This window comes from Amblyomma americanum, chromosome 6 (assembly GCF_052857255.1).
Source record: "Amblyomma americanum isolate KBUSLIRL-KWMA chromosome 6, ASM5285725v1, whole genome shotgun sequence".
NCBI classification, from domain to species: domain Eukaryota; kingdom Metazoa; phylum Arthropoda; class Arachnida; order Ixodida; family Ixodidae; genus Amblyomma; species Amblyomma americanum.
In genome coordinates this window covers 169967830-169991555 of record NC_135502.1, presented here as the reverse complement: position 1 = coordinate 169991555, position 23726 = coordinate 169967830, and the positions used below count along the sequence as shown (strand labels likewise).

At 48.6% G+C, this 23726-nt stretch overlaps 1 protein-coding gene across 1 annotated transcript in view; it reads left to right on the top strand.

Annotated features, from left to right (window-relative positions):
* The window catches only part of nab (NGFI-A-binding protein homolog), an 867324-nt gene that overhangs the window by 392894 nt on the left and 450704 nt on the right, over positions 1 to 23726 (top strand). The window contains exon 5 of the mRNA XM_077628086.1: positions 17719 to 17935. Coding sequence (XP_077484212.1) covers positions 17719 to 17935 — 217 coding nt within the window. The remainder of the gene's footprint in view (positions 1 to 17718; positions 17936 to 23726) is intronic.

Here is a 23726-nt window from a genome sequence, read left to right as displayed (position 1 = left end):
ATTTTGACCTTGGCTCAAAATCTTAACACAGGGGCAACATTTATAAAGAGAGACGTCACCACGACTGAGCGCTAAAGAAAAATGACTGAATCCACACAATTCTGTACGCGACAGAGCGGAAGTGGATACATCAGCACTACTGAAGAGGCGACAAATACAATACGGACCTTACCACGCATTACGACGCCAGCTTCCGTCGTGCAAAGGCGGGACAAAGCAAACGAAACATTGCCCAGAAACGTAATCTCCTATTTCTCAATGAAAAAGGTGGCGGAGTTACACACACGCGATGCTTCTTGGTAATGAAATCATCGATATCTGCGTAACTTTGTCCACAGCAGGACAAAGGTCTGGACCCTCTCCCTCCAGTTCACTCGGTCCTGTGGCAGCCGAGGCCGCCTAATCCCAGAAAACTTTTCATCCGCCGTCCTTACTCTCGACGCCCCCTGCTGCGATTGCCTTCCCTGGAATCGAGTCCATTACTCGACCATCAGTTATCTTCCCTTCGCATTACATTCCCTGCCCGAGCCAACTTGTTCTTCTGGATTTTGGCTACGATATCATTAAATCGCGTTTGTTCCCGGAACAGTTCTGCCCTACTCCTGACTCTTAATGTTCGACCTATCATTTATCCTTTCCATAACTCGTTGTGCTGTCCTCAGTTTTTTGAACCCTTTTCGTTAGCATCCACATTCCCCCACCCCCAGGCAGGGGTTGGACTTTTGGATTTATATTTGCTGAATATTCAGCGGACTTATTTCGCTGTCTATGTCACAACTCAATTATCGGCTTTTTTCGATGAATAATATTGGCCGTGGTAGAAGTACCGTTTTTTTTTTCTTACTGCTATATGTGGCCTCCTTGGGCGATCAGACGTCACATCTAGCCTATCTTCGCTTATTTATTAGCAATAACAGTTGAAGTGCCAGCAATGAACGCGTACAATATAGTCTTTAAAGTTTTGTAGTGTAGAAGTTAGGTGACCGGGCCACAAGACAAGGTAAGCAGAAGTGTATTCCTGAACGGTCGAATGCTCGGTCACGAACTAAATAAACTAAAAAAGCAGCCAAAGCAAGAGGAGGCGAGCAACGCTGACATGGATTTGCCTCGTTTAGGAAAGTGGAGCCAGGCCTTCTGTGTCATGTCGCCTTCATGTCGGAATAGCTTTATTTGGTGCGGATAAATGCGAGTGCATTTCTCAGTTGCGACGCACTGCTCACTCTAACTCAAGCAAAGAACTTTGAAAGCAGCAAGCGCCGTCACAAGAGCGAAGTTTTTGAATTGAAACGAAAGAAAAAATGACCGCAGCAGAAATATGGGCAGAACCCCGAGAGGCTCGGATAAGGTTGTTCGCATGACAGTGGCAGCGATGGAAGAGTCGCTCAAATAGAGCGTAATTATTTTTCCTGACGCCGTCGGTGGTTTGTTACGGTAACAACTTTTGTTGGTCTCCTTACCTACCGTGAAAAACCTCCTTAAGCGAGTAACGGCTCTGATAAGGTGGTCACGGCACCTGAGTAGAAGGCTGTATATGCCAGTAGGTAAAGCTTGACGAGAACATGGAGCGCCTCTGTATACACCCGGTGTGTGTCCAAAGTAGAGGAGCAGTGCACAAAAACGTTGTCCTTGCCAAAAGTAACCAGGCTGTATGGATTGCTTCCTAGCCGAAAGCCTATATGCCACCCTTAAGCTCTAACTCTCCATAAGACGAGGAGAGCCGTTGCCCCCCCCCCCCCCCCCCTACAAAAATCTCTCCTTCTTTAGGGAGGCTGTAAGGCCTCCACTGTACTATAGTGAGAAGCAGGACCATGCAACCTGGTTACTTTGGGTAAAGACGGTGCATATGCACTGCTTAAACCAACGGTCCTTTTGTCTCAGCACTATCCTGGCACCCGCATTTTGTTCATTATCACTTGTAACCCTCTGGCACTCGTACTCAACGAGCATCAAGCCGTGGAACGCGTAGCTTGTCCGGTTGAAATCGAAAATCAGTAAATGAACTCAGCGTACCTTTAAAGGTTTCTACCCTTTTTAAATTAAAGGCTGATTTACTACTGAAGTGCTAAAGCATAAGATGTCTTGACCCAGAATGAGCCGAACGGCGCGTTACACCGACAACAGGAGTGAGCTCAATTCGGCTCCACTTCGGCGGCTGGTGCCGCTCGTGCTGCAGGGCCGCTGCTGCTGCTACAGTAAGTCCCCCCGTCCGCTAGTGAAGGAGTTCGGTAAATCTGGGACCTGGAACGATACTTTCTGCTTCTGAGTGTGTAGGTTTGCGCTCCCCCAGTTCTTCGGAGAAGGAGATGAGCTGCTGCAGGCGACAATGTTCCGAAACGGACTGTTCGCCTGATGAGCTCCGCAGGCAACGTGTCAAACGGGGCCGAGACGGGCGGAGTTATGACGAGATCTCGGACTTGGCGGCAAGCTCAGGTGGTAGCGACGCCAGCGACGTGAAGATACTTCTGCGTCTGGGAGGTTATGTGGTTCATAGTGAACTAGCTGTTTACCTGGGTGAGCCAGGGCTGAGGACCGGCAGCCGAGAACTGGGAAGGCGAAGTGACAGCGCAGAGACGGCGCTGGAGGGTCCGTCAACGGGCATGGCGGACCCCTACAAATCGCTTAGTACTTGCCTCTGTATATACTTGTGTATATACTTTCCTCTTCAATGATACTGGTAAACTGCCTCTTCATCACATAAAAATGCCTGCCAGATGCGACTCAACCCATTCTTATTTGCCTAGTTGTTTCACTCACCAGGTCCGGATCTGTGGACATTACCTGCTTGATTAGATATATTCCCTTACTACTTCCGTGAGGAGACCATCGCTCATCTTCTCTGTGAGTGCCCTGCATTTGCGAGTGCAAGACATACACTGTGTTGTGCCCTGGACCGCCTCGATCTTCGCCCATTAACAGAGCAAAAGATCCTCGGCTCCGTGGCCACAGCAGTCCCCGTGGCCACAGCAACGGGGAGAAATTTTTTCTGGGATGACAAGCAGTCTGTGAATCTTTGTGCAAGTTGCTGTCCCCCATACAAGACAGCAGTAATTAGATGACTGAGCAAAAGTGCGTTATATAGTAAGGGAAGACATCTGACATAACGGACTAAACCCAGCACCTGAGACAGTTTACCGGTGAGAAAATTTATATGAGAGTGCGAGGACGTATTATGATCAAAGTGCACGTCCAAACATATGAATGTTCGTACAACTTCGATTTTAAATTTATTTAGTAGTATATCACCAGGTAACGCAGTGTTCATGTTTTTCGGTTGGAAGAGTAAGGCTTTAGTTTTAACGGTGTTTATTAACAGGTCGTTTTCAATAGACCACAGATGTAACTTAGAAAGCACGTGGTTAACGTGTAGGGGTTAGGTCATCTGGAGATGTGGACGAGAAGAGAGGTGTGGTATCATCAGCATACGTAATTAAAGTCGTACTCTAATCAATGTCAGTGAGATCGTTAACGAAAATGTTAAACAATAGAGGACCGAAAATGCTTCCTTGCGGGGCACCTACAACAACAGGAAAGACGTTGGATGGTATGCCATTCACATGCACAACTTGCCTTCTATGACTTAGGTATGATTCAATTAAGTTGAGGGCGATGCCACGAATGCCATAGTAAGACAATTTGCAAGCCAGAAGTTTATGGTCAATGGAATCGCAGGCTTTGGACAAGTCGACAAAAACGCCTAAGGTTAATAAGCGTTCCTCAATGTTCTTTAGGATTAGATCTTTCTTTTTAAGGAGTGCCAGTTCGGTCGACATGCCTTTGCGGAAGGCGTGTTGATGCGGGGTTATTAACTTATGCTTATCGAAAAAGCTACATAGCCTACAAAAAATGATAATCTAAAGTCCTTTGGAAAAAATTGGAAGTATGAAAATGGGCCTATAGTTAGAAATTTGAGCTTTGTCAGCTTTTTTGAAAAGGGCTAGCACCTTTTCCACCTGCATTCTTTTTGGAAATTGGCCTGATGAAAGACAAATATTGTAAGCATGAACAAGAACAGGTGAAAGTAGGTCAAGGGCATACTTCATGGGCCCGATCTGCTGGTCACCTACATCACAGGCAACACTGTTGCTCAGTTCTCTGAAAAGCATCGTTAATTCACCTTCGTTTGTAGGGTGAGGAAAGATGAAGTCTGTGCAGTGTGCATTAATATAACGGCATGCATTCACACTAGCAGTTTGGCGACCATTAGAGCAGAAATGGTGGTTAATACAACCGGGAAGTGCGTCAACATCGATTTCTACGCCGTTCACGACAATGTGGATTTCGGGTGTTACCCTCGAGTCCCGTTTCATTAAAACATTTAGCTTGTGCCGTAATCTGCGGCTATCATTTTGGCACACGAGAAAGTTCACTTCAAAATATGAGGCTCTTGTCAGACGTAGTTCTTTATGTATAGTTTTTAGATATAGCACCTGCGCAGCTGATATATATATATATATATATATATATATATATATATATATATATATATATATATATATATATATATATATATATATATATATATATATATATATATATCTTCCACTACTTTTACATAGGGCCCTTCTACACCGTGATTACGCAATGCCTTGTTACGTATTCTCCTATATGTTACGTACAGCCTATATGGCTGCTTAGGTTTCCAATGAGTCGAATGCTTTCTCGTAATCAATGAAGGCTATATATAGTGGTTAGTTATATTCTGCGCATTTCTCTATCACCTGATTGATAGTGTGATTGGTTTGGTTTTATGGGGATTTAACTTCCAAAAGCGACTCAGGCTATGAAAGACGCCGTAGTGAAGGGCTCCAGAAATTTCGACCACCTGGGGTTCTTTAACGTACACTGACATTGCACAGTACACGGACCTCTAGAATTTCGGCTCCATCGAAATTCGACCGCCGAGGCCGGTATCGAACCCGCATCTTTCGGGCCAGCAGCCGAGCGCCATAACCACTCAGCCACCGCGGCGAATAGTGTGAATATGATCTATGGTAGAACATCCAACAAATTAGTAAGCCGGGCTAGTTGGTACATTCTTTGCATGGAAACAGCGCAGCAAACGGGACCAAGAAAGGAAGACACACACACGGGCGCTGACTATCAACTGAAAGAAATTTATTGCAGCAACGTTAACATATAAAACCCATACATATTATAAAAGCGAGAAACCTTAAAAACTAGGTGACAAGATTCTTCTGATCAGCCATCGAGAAATCTGATTTCTTTTCTTTTAAAGTTAGGAGAAAGAGTGCGGTCGCACTTCTCCCATCGTTGATGAATGGCATACGCCTCAAAAAGTTTGCGGTCAAGCTGGTTCTTGTATCGTTTAAGACCATTGGTCCTGTCCAAAGTGGCAGTGCACTGGCATGAGGTCACGTGTTCAGGCAAGTTCTGCCTTGCGCCGTCTTTTATATATTTATTATGCTCTCTGAGCCTGTCATTCAAACAGCGCCCAGTTTGTCCTATGCATGCTGATCAACGCCATAAAGGAATATCGTAGGCGACTTCCTTTGTACAATCAACGAAAGCTTTTTTGTGTGTCTTTCCACATTGCTTTGGCAACGTATCTGCTCGATTGACCAACTTGCAAAGTTTTTCCAGCTTGCTTGGCGCAGTGAAAACCAACCTGATGTCGCACCACCCTAAAGCTTTTTTTCAGCGGGTGACTCACGCTGTGCACGTACGGGATCACAACAGTTTCCTGTCTTCCCTCGTGCTCCTGCGTCGTTGTGGCCGCTTGCCGGAAGTATTTCAGGATCTTGTTGCCAACAGTACGGAGAACCGCATCCGGGAAACCAGCAGTGCGCAGTCGTTGCAGCTGACCCTTGATGCTTTCATTGATGCGATGATGACATGACCGGTTGAGGGCGTTCTTCACGGCGCTTGTCGCTACTGCCCTTTTAACTAGTTTGGAGTGCGCTGACAGGTATGGCATGATGCCTTTCTTTGAGCGCGGAGGGTAACACCAGCATATGTGTTCTGGGCGTATGAATAGGTGGAGGTCAAGAAACTGGAATTGGATATTTTCAGGTAATTCCTTTGTCAAAGTGAAGTCCTTAAAAGTTTCTGCGACGGTCTTGAAAAGGTCGTCCACATCCCGCTGAGGTTCTGAATCAGATGCCTTGTAAACGATCAAAAAATCGCCCGCATAGCGTAAGACGCTAGGCGAGCTGCTGGTTTGCAGGGCTGTATTGCGCCTCTTCTTAGCTACCTGCTACTTGCCGTTATGAGAGAAACCTGAAAAAAGCCCTGCAAACCAGCAGCTACAAGCGATACAAGAACCCTCATCAGTTCCTGGATATCGCCTTTTTTTATGGTATCAATTTAGCCTCCTTCCATGCTGGCGGCGCACTTAAGGTTTCGGGGCGTCGTGTACATAAGGTTGAGCCATGGTCAAAGCGCAGCACAAAGGACACATACCGTGCTTGTCTGCATTACTGGGCTCCCATTACTTGGCGATAGCCCGTTGTTTATGTGGGTGAAGTGACATTTCACCCCTTTCGTAACACGTAGTTGAACGGGGGACATTTTAGTAAATAATACTGAACTGAGCTTCTTGAATGTATGAGCATCGCATCGCGAACAGGCGCGAGATACTAGGAAGGAAACAGGGATGGCGATTGTGCAAAGAACGCTGGACTTGTTCGGGCCCGCTTTGGAAGTATACGAAGAGCGCAGAGGCATGCACAAGATACACAACGAGGTTGACGTGGACAGCGTCGCAAGCTGCCACTGGAGCCTTGTTTATGCTTATCTTGAGCCTGTGCGAACAGCAAGGGATGACGCAAAAGCCAATACGGAACGGACAGCGTTGCAGGGTGGCGCACAGATGTATCTGGTGCATGGGCGGAGAGGGCGCCAACATGCGCAGAACGCTGCTCATGTGTCCTGCAGGTGTGCCGACGACAAACGGAGTTCGGGATAACCCAACCAACTGCAGACTGGATCGAGGGAGTACAAAACACGAGCAGATTTGCATGAATTGTTGGGCACCGTTTCTCGCGGTGACATGGCGCCGATGTTGCGTGGGCCGTGCACGCTGTGTCGTGTTGCAACCAGCGAGCCTCTCCTTGTCCTCCCGCTGCCATGAGAGCGCAGACACAGTAAAATCCCGCATGTACAGGCTGCGCCGCACTCGGTCGTTCTCGGAGGAGGCATTGCGTGCGTTGTTCGCTTCTTACGGGGTTTCGTCAGGGCTTCGTTTTGTTCTTGCGTCGCTTTTCAAGGCACCCACTCACCTCAATACACTCCATCATCGAGAGGGAAGAAAAATACGACCGGGGTACGGCGGCTGCTAAAAACGCGGCGTAAGAGCAGCAGAAGCAAGAAAGGCTGCCTCGTCGAGACGACTTATTTATAAAACAATCGCCTCTCGATTCTTCTGGCTCCTCAGTTCTGCCGCCTCGTGTGTTTGCTTTATTTCCCCCTCGGCTCTTTGCACTTGTTTGCCGGCGCGTTGTAGTTTCTTCGCTGCTGCCGCGACCCGCGAGCTTTTGCTCCTTGCTTCGCTGTCGATATACGTTTTCTTTTCTTCCGTCGGCGCCACTTTCGCTGCTTTTCTCCGTCCGGTCGGGCTGTTCCCCCAAGAGCAGCAAAAAATCGGCGCGCGGAGAAGAGAGAGGGCGTTGTCTTCCCTCCTCCTCGGCTGCCGCTTTGCTTTTCGGGCGGCGCAGTTGCCGGCCGGCGCCCAGTCTCTCCGGAGAAGGGCGCTCCACCGCAAGGCTCGTCGCTACCGTGCAGCGCTCGGTCCGCGCTCACGTGTGCCGGCGACGCCGCGTCAGGGCTGCGGAGTTTGTGCGTGCGTCGCGACGCTGCCTAAGGTGGCTTCCCCGGTGGATTCCTAACCCGACTGGGGCCGCTCCCCCTTCAACAAACACGCTGGGTGCTTTCCTGCTTGACGCTCGTCGCGGACGGCTGGTGAGCCTGCTTCGGCGCTGCCTCTCTCTCTCTCTGCGCGAGTTCACGTGTCGCTCCCCCTTCAAAGCAGCGCGGCTTCTGTTTCGCGTTCATTCTTACAGCGAGGGACACACGGGTAGCTCTTTTCCGCGATCTGGTGACCGACTAGTTCTTGCCCTGGACACGCCGGGCGCACTGTGCACGGTCCCGTCGCCTACGAGTGGCTGGACAAGGCGTGAAGAGAGGCAGCTTGGCGACTGCCGCGATGTCGTCTGACAGAGCAACGCACGTCTGCATCCTCCGCCGCCTCGGCATGAAGATTCCGAGCTGTCCATTCTCTTCTATCGCATTCTTTAGGCCACTCTGCGCTTCGTGTTGGACTCGTTTACTTCTTCTCAGGGCAACATGAGGCATTCTCCATGTCTTTCTTATGTCCCGAGTTTTCGAGGACTGAAAACGAGACGACGCTCAAGGACAGCGTGCCTCTATGAAGACTGCACGCGCACAAACAACCGTACTCTGTGTTGACAAAAGAGATGGAAACTTCTTTTAGTCGCAGTTTCCGAGTTGTCTGCTTATTTAACGATAACTCTACAGCTGGAACAACAGCTCATCACAACAGTCGATGGAAAAGTTGCCTCCCATGTTATCAAACCCAAAACATCTCCTTAATTCTCTCGTGCTGAGCTTCTTTGATGAAGTGCTAAAAAAATTACCAGTAATTCGAAATGATTGCAATTCTGCTCCAGTTACATTCTAATTTTAATCCAATTAGACTCGAATTTTAATCAAATTTTATTAAATTTATAATTAAATTTTATTGAAATTCCTTTTAGTACTTGCAGTTGGCGCAGTTGCAAGTAGTAGTACTGAGTGTTACTAGTTAATATTTGGTATTTTTCCGCCTTTGTTGACGTGGCACTGTTTGGACCAATGGCGAGTTTTGTAATAGTTTTTGGGCGACGCTGGTCTTTCGTTTCGACGAGGCCTGTAATGCTTTCGCATTAGAACTTAAGCCGGCCCCTGTAGACAAATTTAAACTGGGCGATGTGTGCGTAGGCGGACGCTCCTCGCCGCCGCCGCACCTCGTCATGGACGTGGGATCGCATTCGTGTCGCGGCGTCCCCATGCGCCGTGCTCGACGAGCTTCGCGGTCTGTCAGCGGCCAGGGATGCGTCCGCGCTTCCTTCAGGCGACACCGGGGACGGTCAAGAGTGGACCGCAAACCGCGTTCCAGCCACAGCGGGAGCGGAGCGTTTGTAAGCGAGAAAAGACCCCACAGCTAAATGCAAGTGGCGCCACCACTTGCCAATTTCATCGCAAGTGTGAGGCGTGCCTCGACACCGATATCTGGGCACGGATTGCGGAGGCTACGCCACGCCGCCATTCGCCCGTCCTTCGCAGGGGGAAATTTCTGACGCGATAGCACTACAAGCCACAGCACAAAGGCGCTCTGGTCGCTCAGAAAATTCGCTCGTTGGTCGAGGCAAATGTGAGGTTGTCATGGACTTGCCACCTGCCCCCCTTCCCTCTCCACCTGCATCGCGGCTGAAAGAAGCCTCAACCGGCGTCTGTCATACATTGCGTCGAATCCAATGTATTCCCCGCACGCAGTGCAGTCAAGGCTGCCGGTAGCTTTCAGAGCGCAGCTCCAAGTTTGGTGGATTCCACGTCGTGGGCGTAACACGCCCCTTGGCGTGTGTCGCTCTGTGCCACAGCGAGGAATGGACAGCCAAGGGAACACCCCGGAGGGTCATCGTAACACGCGGCCTGCCAGCGGTGGCAGAGGGCATGTGAAGAGCTGCATTCAGAATACCGTAACAGATCCGATTTTCGTGCCAATAAATTCATTCTTTGCTGCCGAAAAAAACACAGCCAGAAAGAGCCGGAGAATAAATGAGGACACCTCCTTCGCCACACCTTACGTACTGTGCCGCATGCTGCGTGATGCCAGCGCACGTCAGGGGGGGGGGGGGGGGGCAATTAGTCCACAGGCATCCACTGCAGAGCCTTTTCTCTCTTCTTCATCCGCTTCGTCCCTTGCCTCGCAACAGGCGCCCGTATGCTGTCATCAGCAGGTGGTCGAAATTCACCGAGGCCCTCTTTTCCTTTCCCTCCTCTGCTCAACAGCTTAGCCTATAGGTTCTGACAGCCTTCGCGCACAGTTTTCGCCCTCGCAGTCCTATGACACAGGACCTACACTACTTCCGCCGCTACGCAAAAGAGTGGCGCTGGTTAAGACTGGGAAAGCAAGGTTGCATGCAATATCCGCGAAAGCAGAAGATTGGACAGTTGCCGCCTAATGTTGCCGCTGCCGAAGATCAGTTGGAAGGCCACCGGACGCGAAATTCGGAGGCCGTGAGTTCGCCTCTTGCCTTCGGCATGGGGTTGTTCTTGTTGTACTTTGAAATCAATTATATATCAGCGACAAAATTATTACGCTATTTATTTGTTTGATCAACACCACTGATTAAAGAAACAGAAAGATGTGGAAACATTCCCCTGTGCTCCTTGGTTCCGACGATTGTTGGCTGCCTTCATATGTGTGTTGCCTTTCCCTTGTCTGTTTTCAGCTAGGCAGCATTTGCCGATCTCTGTGTGGTTGAGGGAGTAGCGCGAGCTGCAAAGCTGCGCCATATATAGGCGGCAAGTGGAAGGCGTCTTTTTTCCCATCCATTGATCTGGATGCGTGGAAGGGAGTAAAGAATGCTGCCCACTGCCAGCGCATGGATTCGCTGTCGTCCTCGCGCAGCCCAGCGTGCCCTCCGACATCTCTTCGGCGCCTTCGAAGCGACGGCGGCTGCAACCCACATTTCTTCGGAAAGCGTTTCTTGCTCCTTCTCGACCGGACCCTTTAACCTATTGGCTGTCTTTTTGACTGGCTGTGTTGGGCTGCGGATGCCAAGGTCGCGGGTTCGATCCAGCCTGCGGCGGCCGCTCCCGTGCCGTGCGATGTCAGGACAAGAAGCCCGGATGGTCAAAATAACCCGGACCTCTCCACCATGACATCCCTCGTGACCCCCATGTGTCGCTTCGGGGTGCTGCACCCCACAGTATACAATTGTTTTCTGTTGCAGTCACCTGTGTTGTGGTGTCATTGATCGTAATGTCATTTCATTTATTTTTCCCATAAATTACATAGGAAGGGGCGTAGAAAAAGCTGCACAGAGCAGATTGAAATACCCACCACCTCTGGTTACACATGGCAGCATTGGCAAACACTCATATGGTACTCGTGAATCAGGAATACTAGCTATTCCCAGAATAGGAGAGCAATAATTTTTCAACTCAAAACAAAAGAAAATACAAACAATGCACTGAAATACATGGCACAAAATGAAAATAATTAAACACTTGTGTAGAAAAAGAAGCCAGACAGCCATGCAAACAGGAGACCAGATGCAAACAGGAAATTATTTCAAAGAAATGGATCCTCTAAGGTGTTTTAATCATAACCGCGATACGCCGGCATCGTGTGCGTCATGTTTGGCCAGAAGGCGCGGTAATGTGCTTGATATCTTTGTCAGCCAAAGTGGGATCATTCGAGAAAAGAAATGGCGAGCGATTTGTAAAATGTGCCACCAATGTGGTGTATGAAATTCCCCCGTCTTGCTGAAAATCCTACATTGGCCAGACGGGGCGTTGCGTGAACGGCCGACTTAGGGAGCATGCAACAGATATAGATAATAAAGAGGATGAGCGACTTGTTGAATAGTGCGGGGCTTGCACCAACTGTATACCACGGTTCCGCGAGGCCAGGATTCCGGGCAGAAGCAGACAACAAGCAGCTCCTGAAACCTTGGAAGCCTTTCACTTAAAAAATGTGGGTTCAAACTGCGCCAGTGCCACGCCTGCTTGTCTAAATGAGGCTCAAAAGAGATTCCATTCATGCCTGCTGTGACAAGAAGTTTCAGATGTATTTTCCTTTTGCTTTGTACGCGTGCGCATGCGCAAAGGTTTTGGAAGGGTACATATGTAGATCGCTTCCACCGCATTAAACAGTTGTGAGTAAGCGCCCCCGTGTTGTCTTCAGTCTTCTTTCTTGCGTGCTGTATGTCTCGGCGCTAGAACCGATCCTTTTATTAGGTCCAGGTTTCAGATTTCCTACTTGGGTAGATTGCCAGATTGCGTGTGAGATTAGCAAGCCTCCATAGGCTCTCAAGGAATTTGTAGCGTCCTTTGTTATGTCGCACTCTTCCAGCGCTACTTGATTACTACGGCCCGACATTATGTTATAGTCACTGCGCTTATGGACAATGCTGCCAGCGCATGCATGCCTTTCGCTTAATGCCCTGTGCTCGTGAGGGGTATGAGATTTGGATTACGCTTAAGAGTATTGCGCTTTGTACGCCCTAATGCTGATGATTTGCAGAGGAAACGAACGCGGTACGCTATAGGTTGGGGCCACGCATAGTATCCCATTTTCCTTTCCTTTTTTGCGAGTGCTGAAAGAATTACGCATCGGCCATCTTGCAGTCGATCAGTGGGGCTGCTAGCATCGGGAAATGAAAGCGGGTTTTCGCCGTTCGAAGACTGCTCGGTCTCCAGCGCCACTCTTCTGCAAGGAAACCGTGCAAGTTTTTTCCCAAAAATTTGAAGAGCATATACAAAAACCGTTGACTGCACCCATATTCTTAACCCTATGGCAGTCTTCTTTCAACTCTCGACTTTCGCGGTACAAAAAGAGCAGCAGACGCGCGATTCCTTGATTTGCAATCTTATCGTCAGGCACTTTATTTGCGATTGAGGAATTTGCAAATTCGGCATCAGGTTGAGTTTTTACAGTGCACAATGTTCATTGGACACCATCCGTCAGCCACGCGTAGCTCTTCCTCGCGACCAGGTGACCGCCCCGGGCACGGGGCGTCACGTAGGCCGCGATCGTGCAGCCTTCGCTGATCCAGGCGGCACGCCCGGTCTTAAAACGCCGCTTGGAAGCACCTCCGGGAGGCGCGTCAGTGTGGCGTTTATAAGTAGGCATAAGGTCAGAAGTGGGGCAGTAGGTTTACAGTCGGTGGACACCGCACCTTCAGAGAAGGAAGGAACACCTTCGCCGATGCCTCTCTGCGTCGAGGCCCACGGGGGCTCAGATTTCATTGGATGCTGTGTGACCTACCAGCCATCGTCCGGCGAAGTCAACTTATCGGAACAGATGGAAAAATCAACCTGGCATGTCAGTTCTTCGTGGGCTCCTTGAAAAATCTCAGGCTTTATAGCGCCACTCAGCAGCATTCGTGCGCCACAGCAGGAATACACGACGTGACCCACGACCGAGTCAGGGAATGCATGCAAAGAGCAGAGATTTGGAACAAAAAAAATATGCCGACGATTGTAATTGTCACTTCTCGGGCTTAACATCCCGAAGCGACACATCAGCTTGGAGGAGCGCCGTAGTGAAGAGCTTCGGATTAATTCAAACCACCTGCTGTTTGATGTGCGCTCGGATCGCACAGCACAGGGGCGCCTTTTGTGTTTTGCCTCCATCAAAATGCGGCCGCCGCCTCCGGGATAGACAGGGCTTACGCTCAGTTCCGTCGCTTACGTAGCATAGCATAAAAGTCGTACTTTTTTTTTCACCAACAAACAAGCTTATACTTCTACTGCATTCCCCGAACATGCTGTTCATGTATGTTAAATAAGTGTGTTCTCCTGTGCCATCAAAAAGGATGGTTAAACAACGTGAACGCATCACCAGCTTCAGGATGAGCCACAGGGGAGACGATAATGCTCGCACAAATAACGCTGCATTGGGCACATAAAGTGTTTCCACCATGATGATAGCATCAGCATCGAAAGGGAGTGATCTCTGTCCATGACCGCTGCATGCGCATTACAACTGCTTATGTAGTCATCCCCAGAAACTCTGAGCTAAAAAACTGCAAGTTTGTCTCAAGAATTTATTAATAAGGAAAAGGAGGGCGAGGCTTTGGGCAGAGCAGTACTTCAGTGCGTTTCTTCACCGTTCAGTCTCCCACATTAAATGCGGACAAACGGCTTCTTCGAACAAGGGAGCATAAAATACGATTTAAGCTTAACCTGAAGGCAGCACAGCGAGCTATGGAAAAGAAAATAGTAGGTGTAGCGTTGACAGACAGAAATATAGCACATTTGGTGAGGGAACAAACGCTGGTGAATGAGTGACGTCCTAATCGCAATCAAGAGGAACAAATGGTCTTGGTCAGGGCATGTAACGAGAAGGCAAGACAACCGCTGGTCCTTAAAGGTAATGAACCCTATTCCAAGAAAAGGCAAGCGTAGCAGGGGTCGGCAGAAGGGTAGGTGGACGGATCAGGTTATGAAGTCTGCGGAGATAAGCTGGCCGCGCCAGGCACAGCTTAGAAATAATTTGACAGATATGGGGAGGTCTTTGCCCTGCAGTGGGCGTAGTTTGGCTGATGGTGATGATGAAGAAAATATGACTTGAAAAAAGCTGCGAGTGGCCCACAACTACAAAATGTTTCACGCTTCAGGCATCATCATCATCAGCCTGACAGCTCCAACTGCAGAGCAAAAGCCTCTCCCATGTCTCTATAATTAGCCACCTCCTTTGTTAGCTGCGCCCACCGTATCCCCGCAAACTTAATCTCCTCCGCCCACCTAACCTTCTGCCGCCACCTGCTACGCTTTATTTCGCTTGGAATCCACTCCGTTACCCTTAAGGGCCAGCGGTTATCTTGCCTTCGCATTACAAGCTCTGCCCAAGCCTATTTCTTCCTCTTGATTTCGACTAGGATGTCATTAACCTGCGTTTGTTCTCTCACCCACTCTGCCCGCCTCCGGTCTCTTAACGTTACACCTATCATTTTTCTTTCCATGGTTTGCTGCGTTGTCCTTAGTTTAAGCTCAACCCTTTTCCTTAGCCTCCACGTTTCTTCCCCGTAGTAAGACCCAGCTGTTATATACTTTTCTCTTGAGGGATATTGGTAAACTGCCACCCATGATCTGAGAGAACTTGCCATATGCGCTCCACCTCATTCTAGTTCTTCTCATTTCGCTCTTGTGATTCGGATCTGCAGTCACTACATGCACTAAGTAGACGTATTCGCCTACCACTTCCAGCACCTCGCTACCAGCTGTGAACTGCTGTTCCTTTGCTAGACTGTTCAACATTACCTGGGTTTTCTGCATGTTAATTTTTAGATCTACTGTTCTTCTCTGTCTGTCCAACTCATTGATCATTATTTGCAGTTCATCTCCTTAGTGACTCAGCAAGGCAATGTCATGAGCGAATCGCAGATTATTTAAATATTCTCCATTAACTCTTACCCCTAACTGTTCCCACTCCAGGCCTCGGAATACATCCTGTAAACAGGCGGTGAATATTATTTGCAAGATCGTGTTTCCTTGCCTGACGCCCTTCTTTACTTGATTTTTTTTTATTGATGACTTTATGGAGGACTATGTTAGCTGTGCAGTTGCCACATATATCATCCAGTATTTTGACATAAGGCTCTTCTACCCCCTGATTCCGCAATGCCTCTATGACAGCTGAGGTTTCCACTGAGCCAAATGCTTTCTCGCAATCAATGAAAGCTATATATAGGGCTTGGTTATATTCTGCGCATTTCTCTATCACCTTATTGATAGTAATATGATCAATTGCGGTATATCAATCAATCATTTTATTTCTTTAGAAAAGGAGGAGTACAGGACTAAAAGCTCGGACAGCTTGACAAGGTTCCGACCCCTTGCAAGTTGGCATGACAGCAAGATGACGGCCAGTCATACACAAGAAATAAAAAAAGCATCACAAAGCAACGGGTAATACAGAGTGAAACAAGACGGCAAGCAATCAGACAAGAAAAAGGTAATACAAATAATCAACACACATAGGCAACAGTGGTGAATAAAATAGGAGAATAAAAAGGCATGGTCTAGTCTTGCAAATAAATAAGTTGACAAAAACGTTTAATGCGAGGGTTTCGGTTTCTGGAGGGATCAAAATTGTGTCGCTTTAATAAGTTTAACAGCGAAGGTAATGTATAAGATAAAGATTGTTCATCATAGGAGGTTCTCAGGGCAGGTACGAACCGCATTTTTTTTATGTCGGGTCTGACGAATATTTGTATTCTCTCGGAGTTTTGCCAGATGAATTGTATCATCAACGCCAAATTCTACGAAACTTTTGTAGCACAACATCACCCTATAATTATAAAAACAATACACAGGAAGAATTTCATATTTAGAAAAAAGTGGTTCCGTGGAGTACGTATAATGGACATCAGCTATGTAACGCACAGCTCTTTTTTGGCGCAAATGTAGTTTTTGAAAGTTTGTCACACCAGTTGTGCCCCACAACATGATGCAGTACTGCATGACAGATACCACCAGATCATTATAGAACATTATTTTTACCTTGGTCGGGAGAATGCGACGCAGGCGAGCAATGACACCAATGGCAGATGACAATTTTGATTGGAGGTGATCAACATGCTCATTCCAGGTAAGGTGCTTTGTGAAAGCCTTTATGACAGCCCTTATCCTTTATGAAAGGCTGCCGGATCATTTGGTTGATTAAAGTCTAAGGTTGCCCTGACTCTATTAGCAACAACCTTCGTAAATACCTTGTATGCAACGGACAGTCAGCTGATCGGTCTGTCATTTTTCAAGTCCTTGGCACCTCCTTTCTTATGAATTAAGATTACCGTTCTTCCAAGCTTCTGGTAGGGTCGACGTCATAACGCACTGCGTATACAAGGCGGCTGGTTTTCATAGCACAATCTCCCCTCTGTCCTTCAAGAGATCGTCTGTTACCTGATCCTCATCACCTGCTTTCCCCGTTTTAATTGCTCCTAGAGCTTTCTTTACTTCCTCATTCGTTACTGGTGGTATGTGCCAGTGCTCTGCTCTACTTCCTCTTTCACTGACATTCTGATTATATCGGCTACAGTATAGATGTGTATAGATTTCTTCGGCTACATTAACTATCTTATCCATATTGCTAATGACATTGCCCTCTTTGCATACATCTGGTTTCTACCTATGCCTAGTTTTCTCTTCAGCGATTTCAGGCTGTCTGTGTTCATTAGAGAACGCTTCATTCTCTCCGTATTAAACTTCCTTATGTCGGCTACCTTGCGCTCATTTATGCACTTCGATAGCTCTGCTAGTTCTCTTATGTCTGTAGGGTTAGACTTCAGGCATAAAAGACAAAAATTGGTTGGTAGGCGAACGAGATATTCATGCAAAGAGTATTCCCTTTCGTTTGCACACCTTGCCTGAAGTCGCCATGTCCAAAAGGAAGCTTGTGCTGTTCTTCTGTCCGAACTGAAAGGTTAAGCATACTACGTTGAATGGTTCTGCAGTTTTTACGAAGAGTTTTTATTATTTTATCATTTGTCTTAAATCCTATATGGACATTACAAAGGGGAAGGGGGACATCTCGTAAGTAAACCATGAACACAATTTGACCGTTATATTATAACGGCATTGCTACAAACATGCAACCATGCTTTAAATAAAAAATTAACTTTGGCAGGTATAAACGTGGTAACTGGCGTTAAAGAAACACAAGGTACAACGACCCGATACCGACAGTGGGCACGTTATCGTGTTTCCAGTCGATATCTTATCGTTGTGCCATGTGTTTTTTAGCTGTGGTTAGCATGTTTCACCCTGCTGACAAAAGTACCACGAAGTCCAACCTTCTTTAATCAAGCCGTCAGGTCTGCCAGCAGTTTTGCCGGTTGTGCACATCTTTTTGCTGCGCAGTGGGCTGGCAGACGGAACGACTAGCGAAACCGGAGTAGACCAGGCTCATAACTGTCGGAACAAAGGACATATGCTTACAGGACCCCCTCTTCCTGCCTTGTGTCTTCGCAGGTGCGCGCCCTGTGCGACATGTCGATGGCTGAGCAGCAGGTGCGCGAGTACCTGAACCACTGCCCGCCACCGCCGTCGACGGGCGCCGCCGCCGAGGCCGGCCAGCAGGGGCCGCTGGGAGCGGGAGCCGCGCCGCCGCCGCCGTCACAGGGACCGTCGGCCACTGTGCCGCCGGGCTGTCCCGGACGCATCCTGTCCAGGAACGCCAACGGAACCAGTGAGTCACGCAGCGCCTCTGGGATGGGGCTGTCGCGCACGACGGGGCGTAGGACACAGGGTGCAGGAACTGGTCGCACCCTTGTTGGGAGGTAAATAAATTACAATGAAATTAGAAAAAAATAAGAAGTCAGTGGGGTGCACATGCCACAACAAAAAATTAGTCCCAAAATATCAGTGTAATATATATATATATATATATATATATATATATATATATATATATATATATATATATATATATATATATATATATATATATATATATATATATATATATATATATATATATATATATATATATATATATATATATAAATGCTGCGTGAGCTATAAACCCCAAGTCGAAGTTTGGGGTGCGTTGTTTATGTTTAGATGAGACCGGATGAGGGCAGAGCGGGTCAGGGAACACGCGCAGGTTAATTACATCCTAGTCGAAATCAGGAGGAATAAATGGGCTTCTGCAGGGCATGTATATAGTGCGAAGGAAAGATAACCGATGCTCATTAAGGGTAGCAGACATGATACCAAGAGAAGGCAACCGTAAGCACCGGTGGCGGCAGAAAATTAGGTAGGTGGTTGAGATTAAGCAGTGTATGGGGATACGGTGGCCGCAGCTGGCACAGGAGTGGGTTAATTGGGGAAATATGAGGGAGGCCTTCCTTTGCCCTGCAGTGGGCGTAGCAAGGCTGATGATGATGACGATTACGGAGCTGTAAGAAGACCTTAGCACGTCTTTTCTTTTTTTTTTACTCCTTATGTCGGTCTAACGTATATAAGGCGTCCTCTCCACTCCGCACTGCGCGCCCTCAGACCTCAAATCCTTTCCCATCATAATTCCACGATAGCCACCGTCATCGTATCTCCGATTATGATTGTCTTCAGGCTGCCGCGAACATCCTGCCCTAGCAAATGTTCTAATTAAATCGTCCCTCTTCCGCTCTCGTCCAAGCATAAACAAAGCACCCAACTTGGGGGTTATAGGTGACGCAGCACTTGTATTTACTCTTTTTTTTCTTGCACTGACGTTTTCAGATTTCGAAGTTTTTGTTGTTACATGTGTGGTGGCTTGACTTGTTATTTCTCTCACTTCATTCTAAGCGAGGCACCAGCAAGAGTGCTCAACTTTGCTGCCTGTTTCAGCATCCTGGTGAGCCCAACCGGGCAGTCGACGGCCAAGCGAGCCTGTGATTCGGCACCGCTCACCGCTCACATGTGCAGGGCACATCAGCAGAATTTTAACGCGAAAGACTTTAATGGCACATACTCGCCGTGTCCGTCCGTCCATAAGTGACATTCTTCAACTCGATAAGAAAAAGAATATTTGTGCACGATGAGATTCGAGCCGCCATTCGTCCGTTCCGCAGCCGAGCGTGCTAACGACTACGCTACTTCCTGCCGACGCATGTGTAGTTCTCCTTGTCTAAAACGCTGGAGAGTTTGCAGAAAGGCGTCGAATCAGATGGGTGGTTCACAAACGCCCTCCAGTGTCTCCAGCATTTAAGATTCACAAACAATTGTGAACTTAACGTCTTAACCACACATCAGTCACAGAAGCAGCAAGACCGCGCTAATCGCCTCATCGCACTTTAGGTCAACAAAGTGCTTCCTGAATTTTTTTGTTGCGACTGAAGAAAGGGCGAAAAGCAAAGTGCACGTGCCGGGTTAGCTACAATCATTGCGATGTGCAGACAAAAGAGAGTTGTGAGAGGTGTCAGGGAAGAGATTGCAAGAAGAGACGCCAGACGCAACCGCGTCCGCCGAAGAGACGACCACGGCTTTAGCAACAGATACCCCCTGCGGCTAGGAGCCGTCGCCAATATCGGCAAAATACCCTTTAGGGTCAGAAAAAAGAGCGCGCAAAAGCCCTGCCCTTAACTTGCGCTTAAATATCGAGCCTAATTCACCCAACGTAGTTACAGTTGTCAATGGCGGCAGACCGGTAGGCAGATAAATGCTGGGAGACTGCCCCCTTCTTGCTCCCATTCAGGAGTAGAAGACATTCAGCGCAGAAAGCACGCATGAAAAGGAAATAAAGCTTTCGTGGTTCACATTGTACCGCGGTTCAATGATTAGAGCTTCAACACAGGTTCTATAGTCGGATTGAACTAAGGAACGAAGCGGCAGATGCGCCCCTCAAACGAGGCCTTCCAGCCAATTGCGTCGACCGATTTTCATGACGCTGCGTTAAATCCTATCTAGCCGCGGTTGTTCTCCACTTACCTATCATCCCCCGCGATTTCTCGCCAACCGGCCAAACGGGACCAGTCATGGGGGAGAGGAGGAAATCGGTCGACGCCACTGGCTAGAGGAGCTCTTCGAGGGGCATTTGCCGCTTCGCTCCTGAGTTGTACCCGTCTCTATAGTAAGATACCTCTGCAATTAGTCGGAATCATTTATTTGCATTTTTATGAGTGAGCGACGTAAAGAGAACACGGGAGGATGGATAGGGCGTTGAGCAAGCCTTGTCGCCAGTTTTTACTGAAGTTTGGCCACGAAAGGGGGGCGGGGGCTCTTATGGTTAAAAAAATAGTTTTGAGGAAAGCAAAGGGTGCAGTAACTGTCCCTGCTCGTTTCACCACTTAACCGCCTTGTTAAAGAAGGGTGGTAAACAAGTGTGAGGGAAAAAGACGCCGTTGTGAATGGCGGTGGTGGTCGTAATAACTTTATTGTACGAATGTTAAGGCGAAAGCCTTTAATGGCGCATACTCGCGGTGTCCGTCCTTCCGTTCCACAGCCGAGTATGCTAACGACTGCGCTACTTCCTGCCGACGCATATGTAGTTCTCCTTGTCTAGGACGCTGGAGAGGCGTCGAATCAGACGGATGCCTCCCAAACGCCCTCCAGTGTTTCCATCATTTAAGATTCACAAACAGTTGTGTACTTAACATCTTAAGCACACAGGCAGCAACGCCGCGCTAAAGGCTTTCGCCTCACCGCACTTTACGTCAACAAAGTGCCCCCTGAACTTTTTAAGACAACAGAGCGCGAGTGGTGTCCTGAGTTCAAGAGTCCTTTGGAGGCTGCTGCGGAATAATTTCGACCGCCTGGGAATCATTTAATGCGCATTGACATCGTGTACAGCACATAGGCGTCTTTTTGCGTTTCACCTCCGCCAAAACGCAGCCGCCGCGGTCTGGTTTTCATCTGGCGTCTTCTAGAAACGTCAGCAGCGGAACTCCACCCAGCCACCGACGCAGGTCGCCGGGATTCCAACGAAAGAAGAATGTGCGAGAAAGCGATGGAGTGCCCATTCTGGTGGGACAAAAGCCGTGTCCAACACGTTCTGGGATTGGCTGGCCTCACAGAGAAAGACCGAGCATCCTTTAAAGACCACACGCGCCGAAGACAGCCCGGCACAGGGGAAGATCAATGGCTGAGTAAATCACTGACTGCAGGATCACGGCTGACGCCCAGCAAAATAGATCCGGGTAGCAAGACTTAAAGCGAGATAAGTCACACGCGTATGTTTTCTACGGGCTCACACAAAGAAAATGGCGCAACAAATCTTTATTTCGCACAAACGCACGCATACACAGCACATGCCCACTGGGGAGGCAAACGGATGAAAGAGCATACTTCCTTCACCGCGTGTCACACATCACTGGCAACACGGCAGGAGTAAGGAGAATGACAGCTCGATGCAGAGCAACAAGCACCGTAATAAGTCAAGTACAAGCGCAATCGGAAACTGATCAGCACCTAAAACAGTGCAATGCCTGTAAAGATATCACTGTGCGTGAAAACGCACCAATAAGAGCAATCGCACTGCAGTCGCGAGACCAAAAAAGGCATGCTATTTCTGTTGAGACATGTGTTAGTGAACAAGGCAACGTTCCTACCTATGTTCCTCTACGTTCATATATCTATGTTCATTGGCCGAATGACGCGTGTACTTAAATAATGAAAATTGTTTTTTCTTTATAACTTGCTTGAAAATGATTCAGCACTTATTATGCTTTCTATTTCTGTGTGCTTCACCCCTTATGTGATACCCTCTAACGAGGGTCTTTGAGGTGTTAAAGTGAAGCCTCGTTTAATTTTGACATAACTGATAACAGCTACAGTGTAGTTGTTGCGTTGTGGAAACGGACGGGCATGAGAGGTCTGTAATAAGCTGTTATCCAGGGCAGTTAACCAAGGCACAAGCTCTTTCTTAAAGCAAAAACAATCTGGCTGAATTTTTTTTGTCATAGGTGGCACTAGCTAGGACACAGTATTCAAGGTGTGAATGGACAAGCGGAAAAGACAACTATTTTCACACTTGCATGGCTCAGAGGTGCCTAATAGACCAGCGTCCGGACTGCGCCTTTCAGTGAAGAGACGCTTGCTGAAGGATTTAATTGCGGTAATTGCCGTGAGAAAGCCACAAGAGAAAATGAAAAAGATTCGCTATGCCCTGTAGCGGCCCTTTGTATGCGCTGCTCCTTACCGTTTCTCGAGGTGCGGACGCTGCGCTGGAAACTTTGCGCATTGGAGGTACTGTTATATTCATGCTCCCCGGGATTACGTCTTCCCTCGTGAAGCAACCTCTCGCGCACGTAGAAGCTCCATCCAGCCCGTCTTAGCAATTACTTGCGTTCTTTTTCCTCTGCCGTGGGGAGGCTGCGTCCCCTTGGTGGCAGCGGGAACCCTCGTTTGTCGGGCGCACGCGTGGTTTATCGACGCCCGGCGATTTTGGACGAGGCCATCGGAGCCGCCCGCGGCGTCCGTGGAATAACAATGGTGCGACATAATTCACGCCGGGCGCTTTTGGGCCGCGCGTTGCCGGCTCGGTGCGTGGCTTGGTCCGGAGCAACTCCGTCCGGGGTTGCATTCCCCGCATCGCGGGGACCGTCCAGAGCGCACGGAAGCGCGGGCGCCGATTCGCGCCCATCGCCATAGGGAGCCCTGACGTAATAACGCAACGGCAGTGTTTCGCAGCTATGTTCGCTGCCTTTAATCGGCGCTCGCGTTAGCGTTGGCTCTGGTGAATGGCTCGTGGCGCTGCGAGTGGCGTCACCGTGTTCGAATGAGCGGTGCACATTGTGTGCTTCGTCAGCAACACGCGACGCCGCATAAACGCCAACATGTCCCTGTAATGCACTGCGCGTTGAGATACGCCGGCAAAAAAGAAATTAAAAGGCTTCGCTTTTTATGTGGTTTAGCGCCCCAAAGCTACTCGGGATAAGAGGGACGCTGTAGTGGAGGGCTCCAGATAATTTCTACAGCTTGGGGTCCTTTAAAGTCCACTGACGTCGCACAGTGCGCGGGCCTCTAGCATTTCGCCTCCATCAAAATGCGACGCCGGGATTGAACCCGCGTCTTTTTGGCAACAGCCGAGCGCCATATTCGCTGAGCCACCGCGGAGGCTGCAAAAGAAAAAAGAGCGCCTGTTCGAACACGTCGTGCATGAGACCGCGCATTTGAGTCCTTTTTTGTTTTCGTGCTCGGTGCTTTCGAGCGTGCAAAATGCTGAAGGGCGCCCGTCACGGGCAACTTAAGAGCGAAGCGGCAAATACTCCACGAACAAAGGTCTCGAGCGGATTTTGTCTACTGTCGCTTTGAGTTCAAGGGCTTCTGTTGAGGGGGGTTCGCACTTTCCGTCATGAGTCAGATGCTCCCATTGCCCGAGGCCGAGACGAGGGTGTGATAATTTGCCATGTCCGACCGCCACTGCCATCATTGCTTGCGCAGAAAGAAATGACACAAAGACAGCGGCTTATGTGGGCGGCACGCAGACATGTCGCTCTAGTGACGTACAAGAGCTGGTCAGTGCGTGGCTCGACGTCACGCCATGGCTGCTGCGTCAA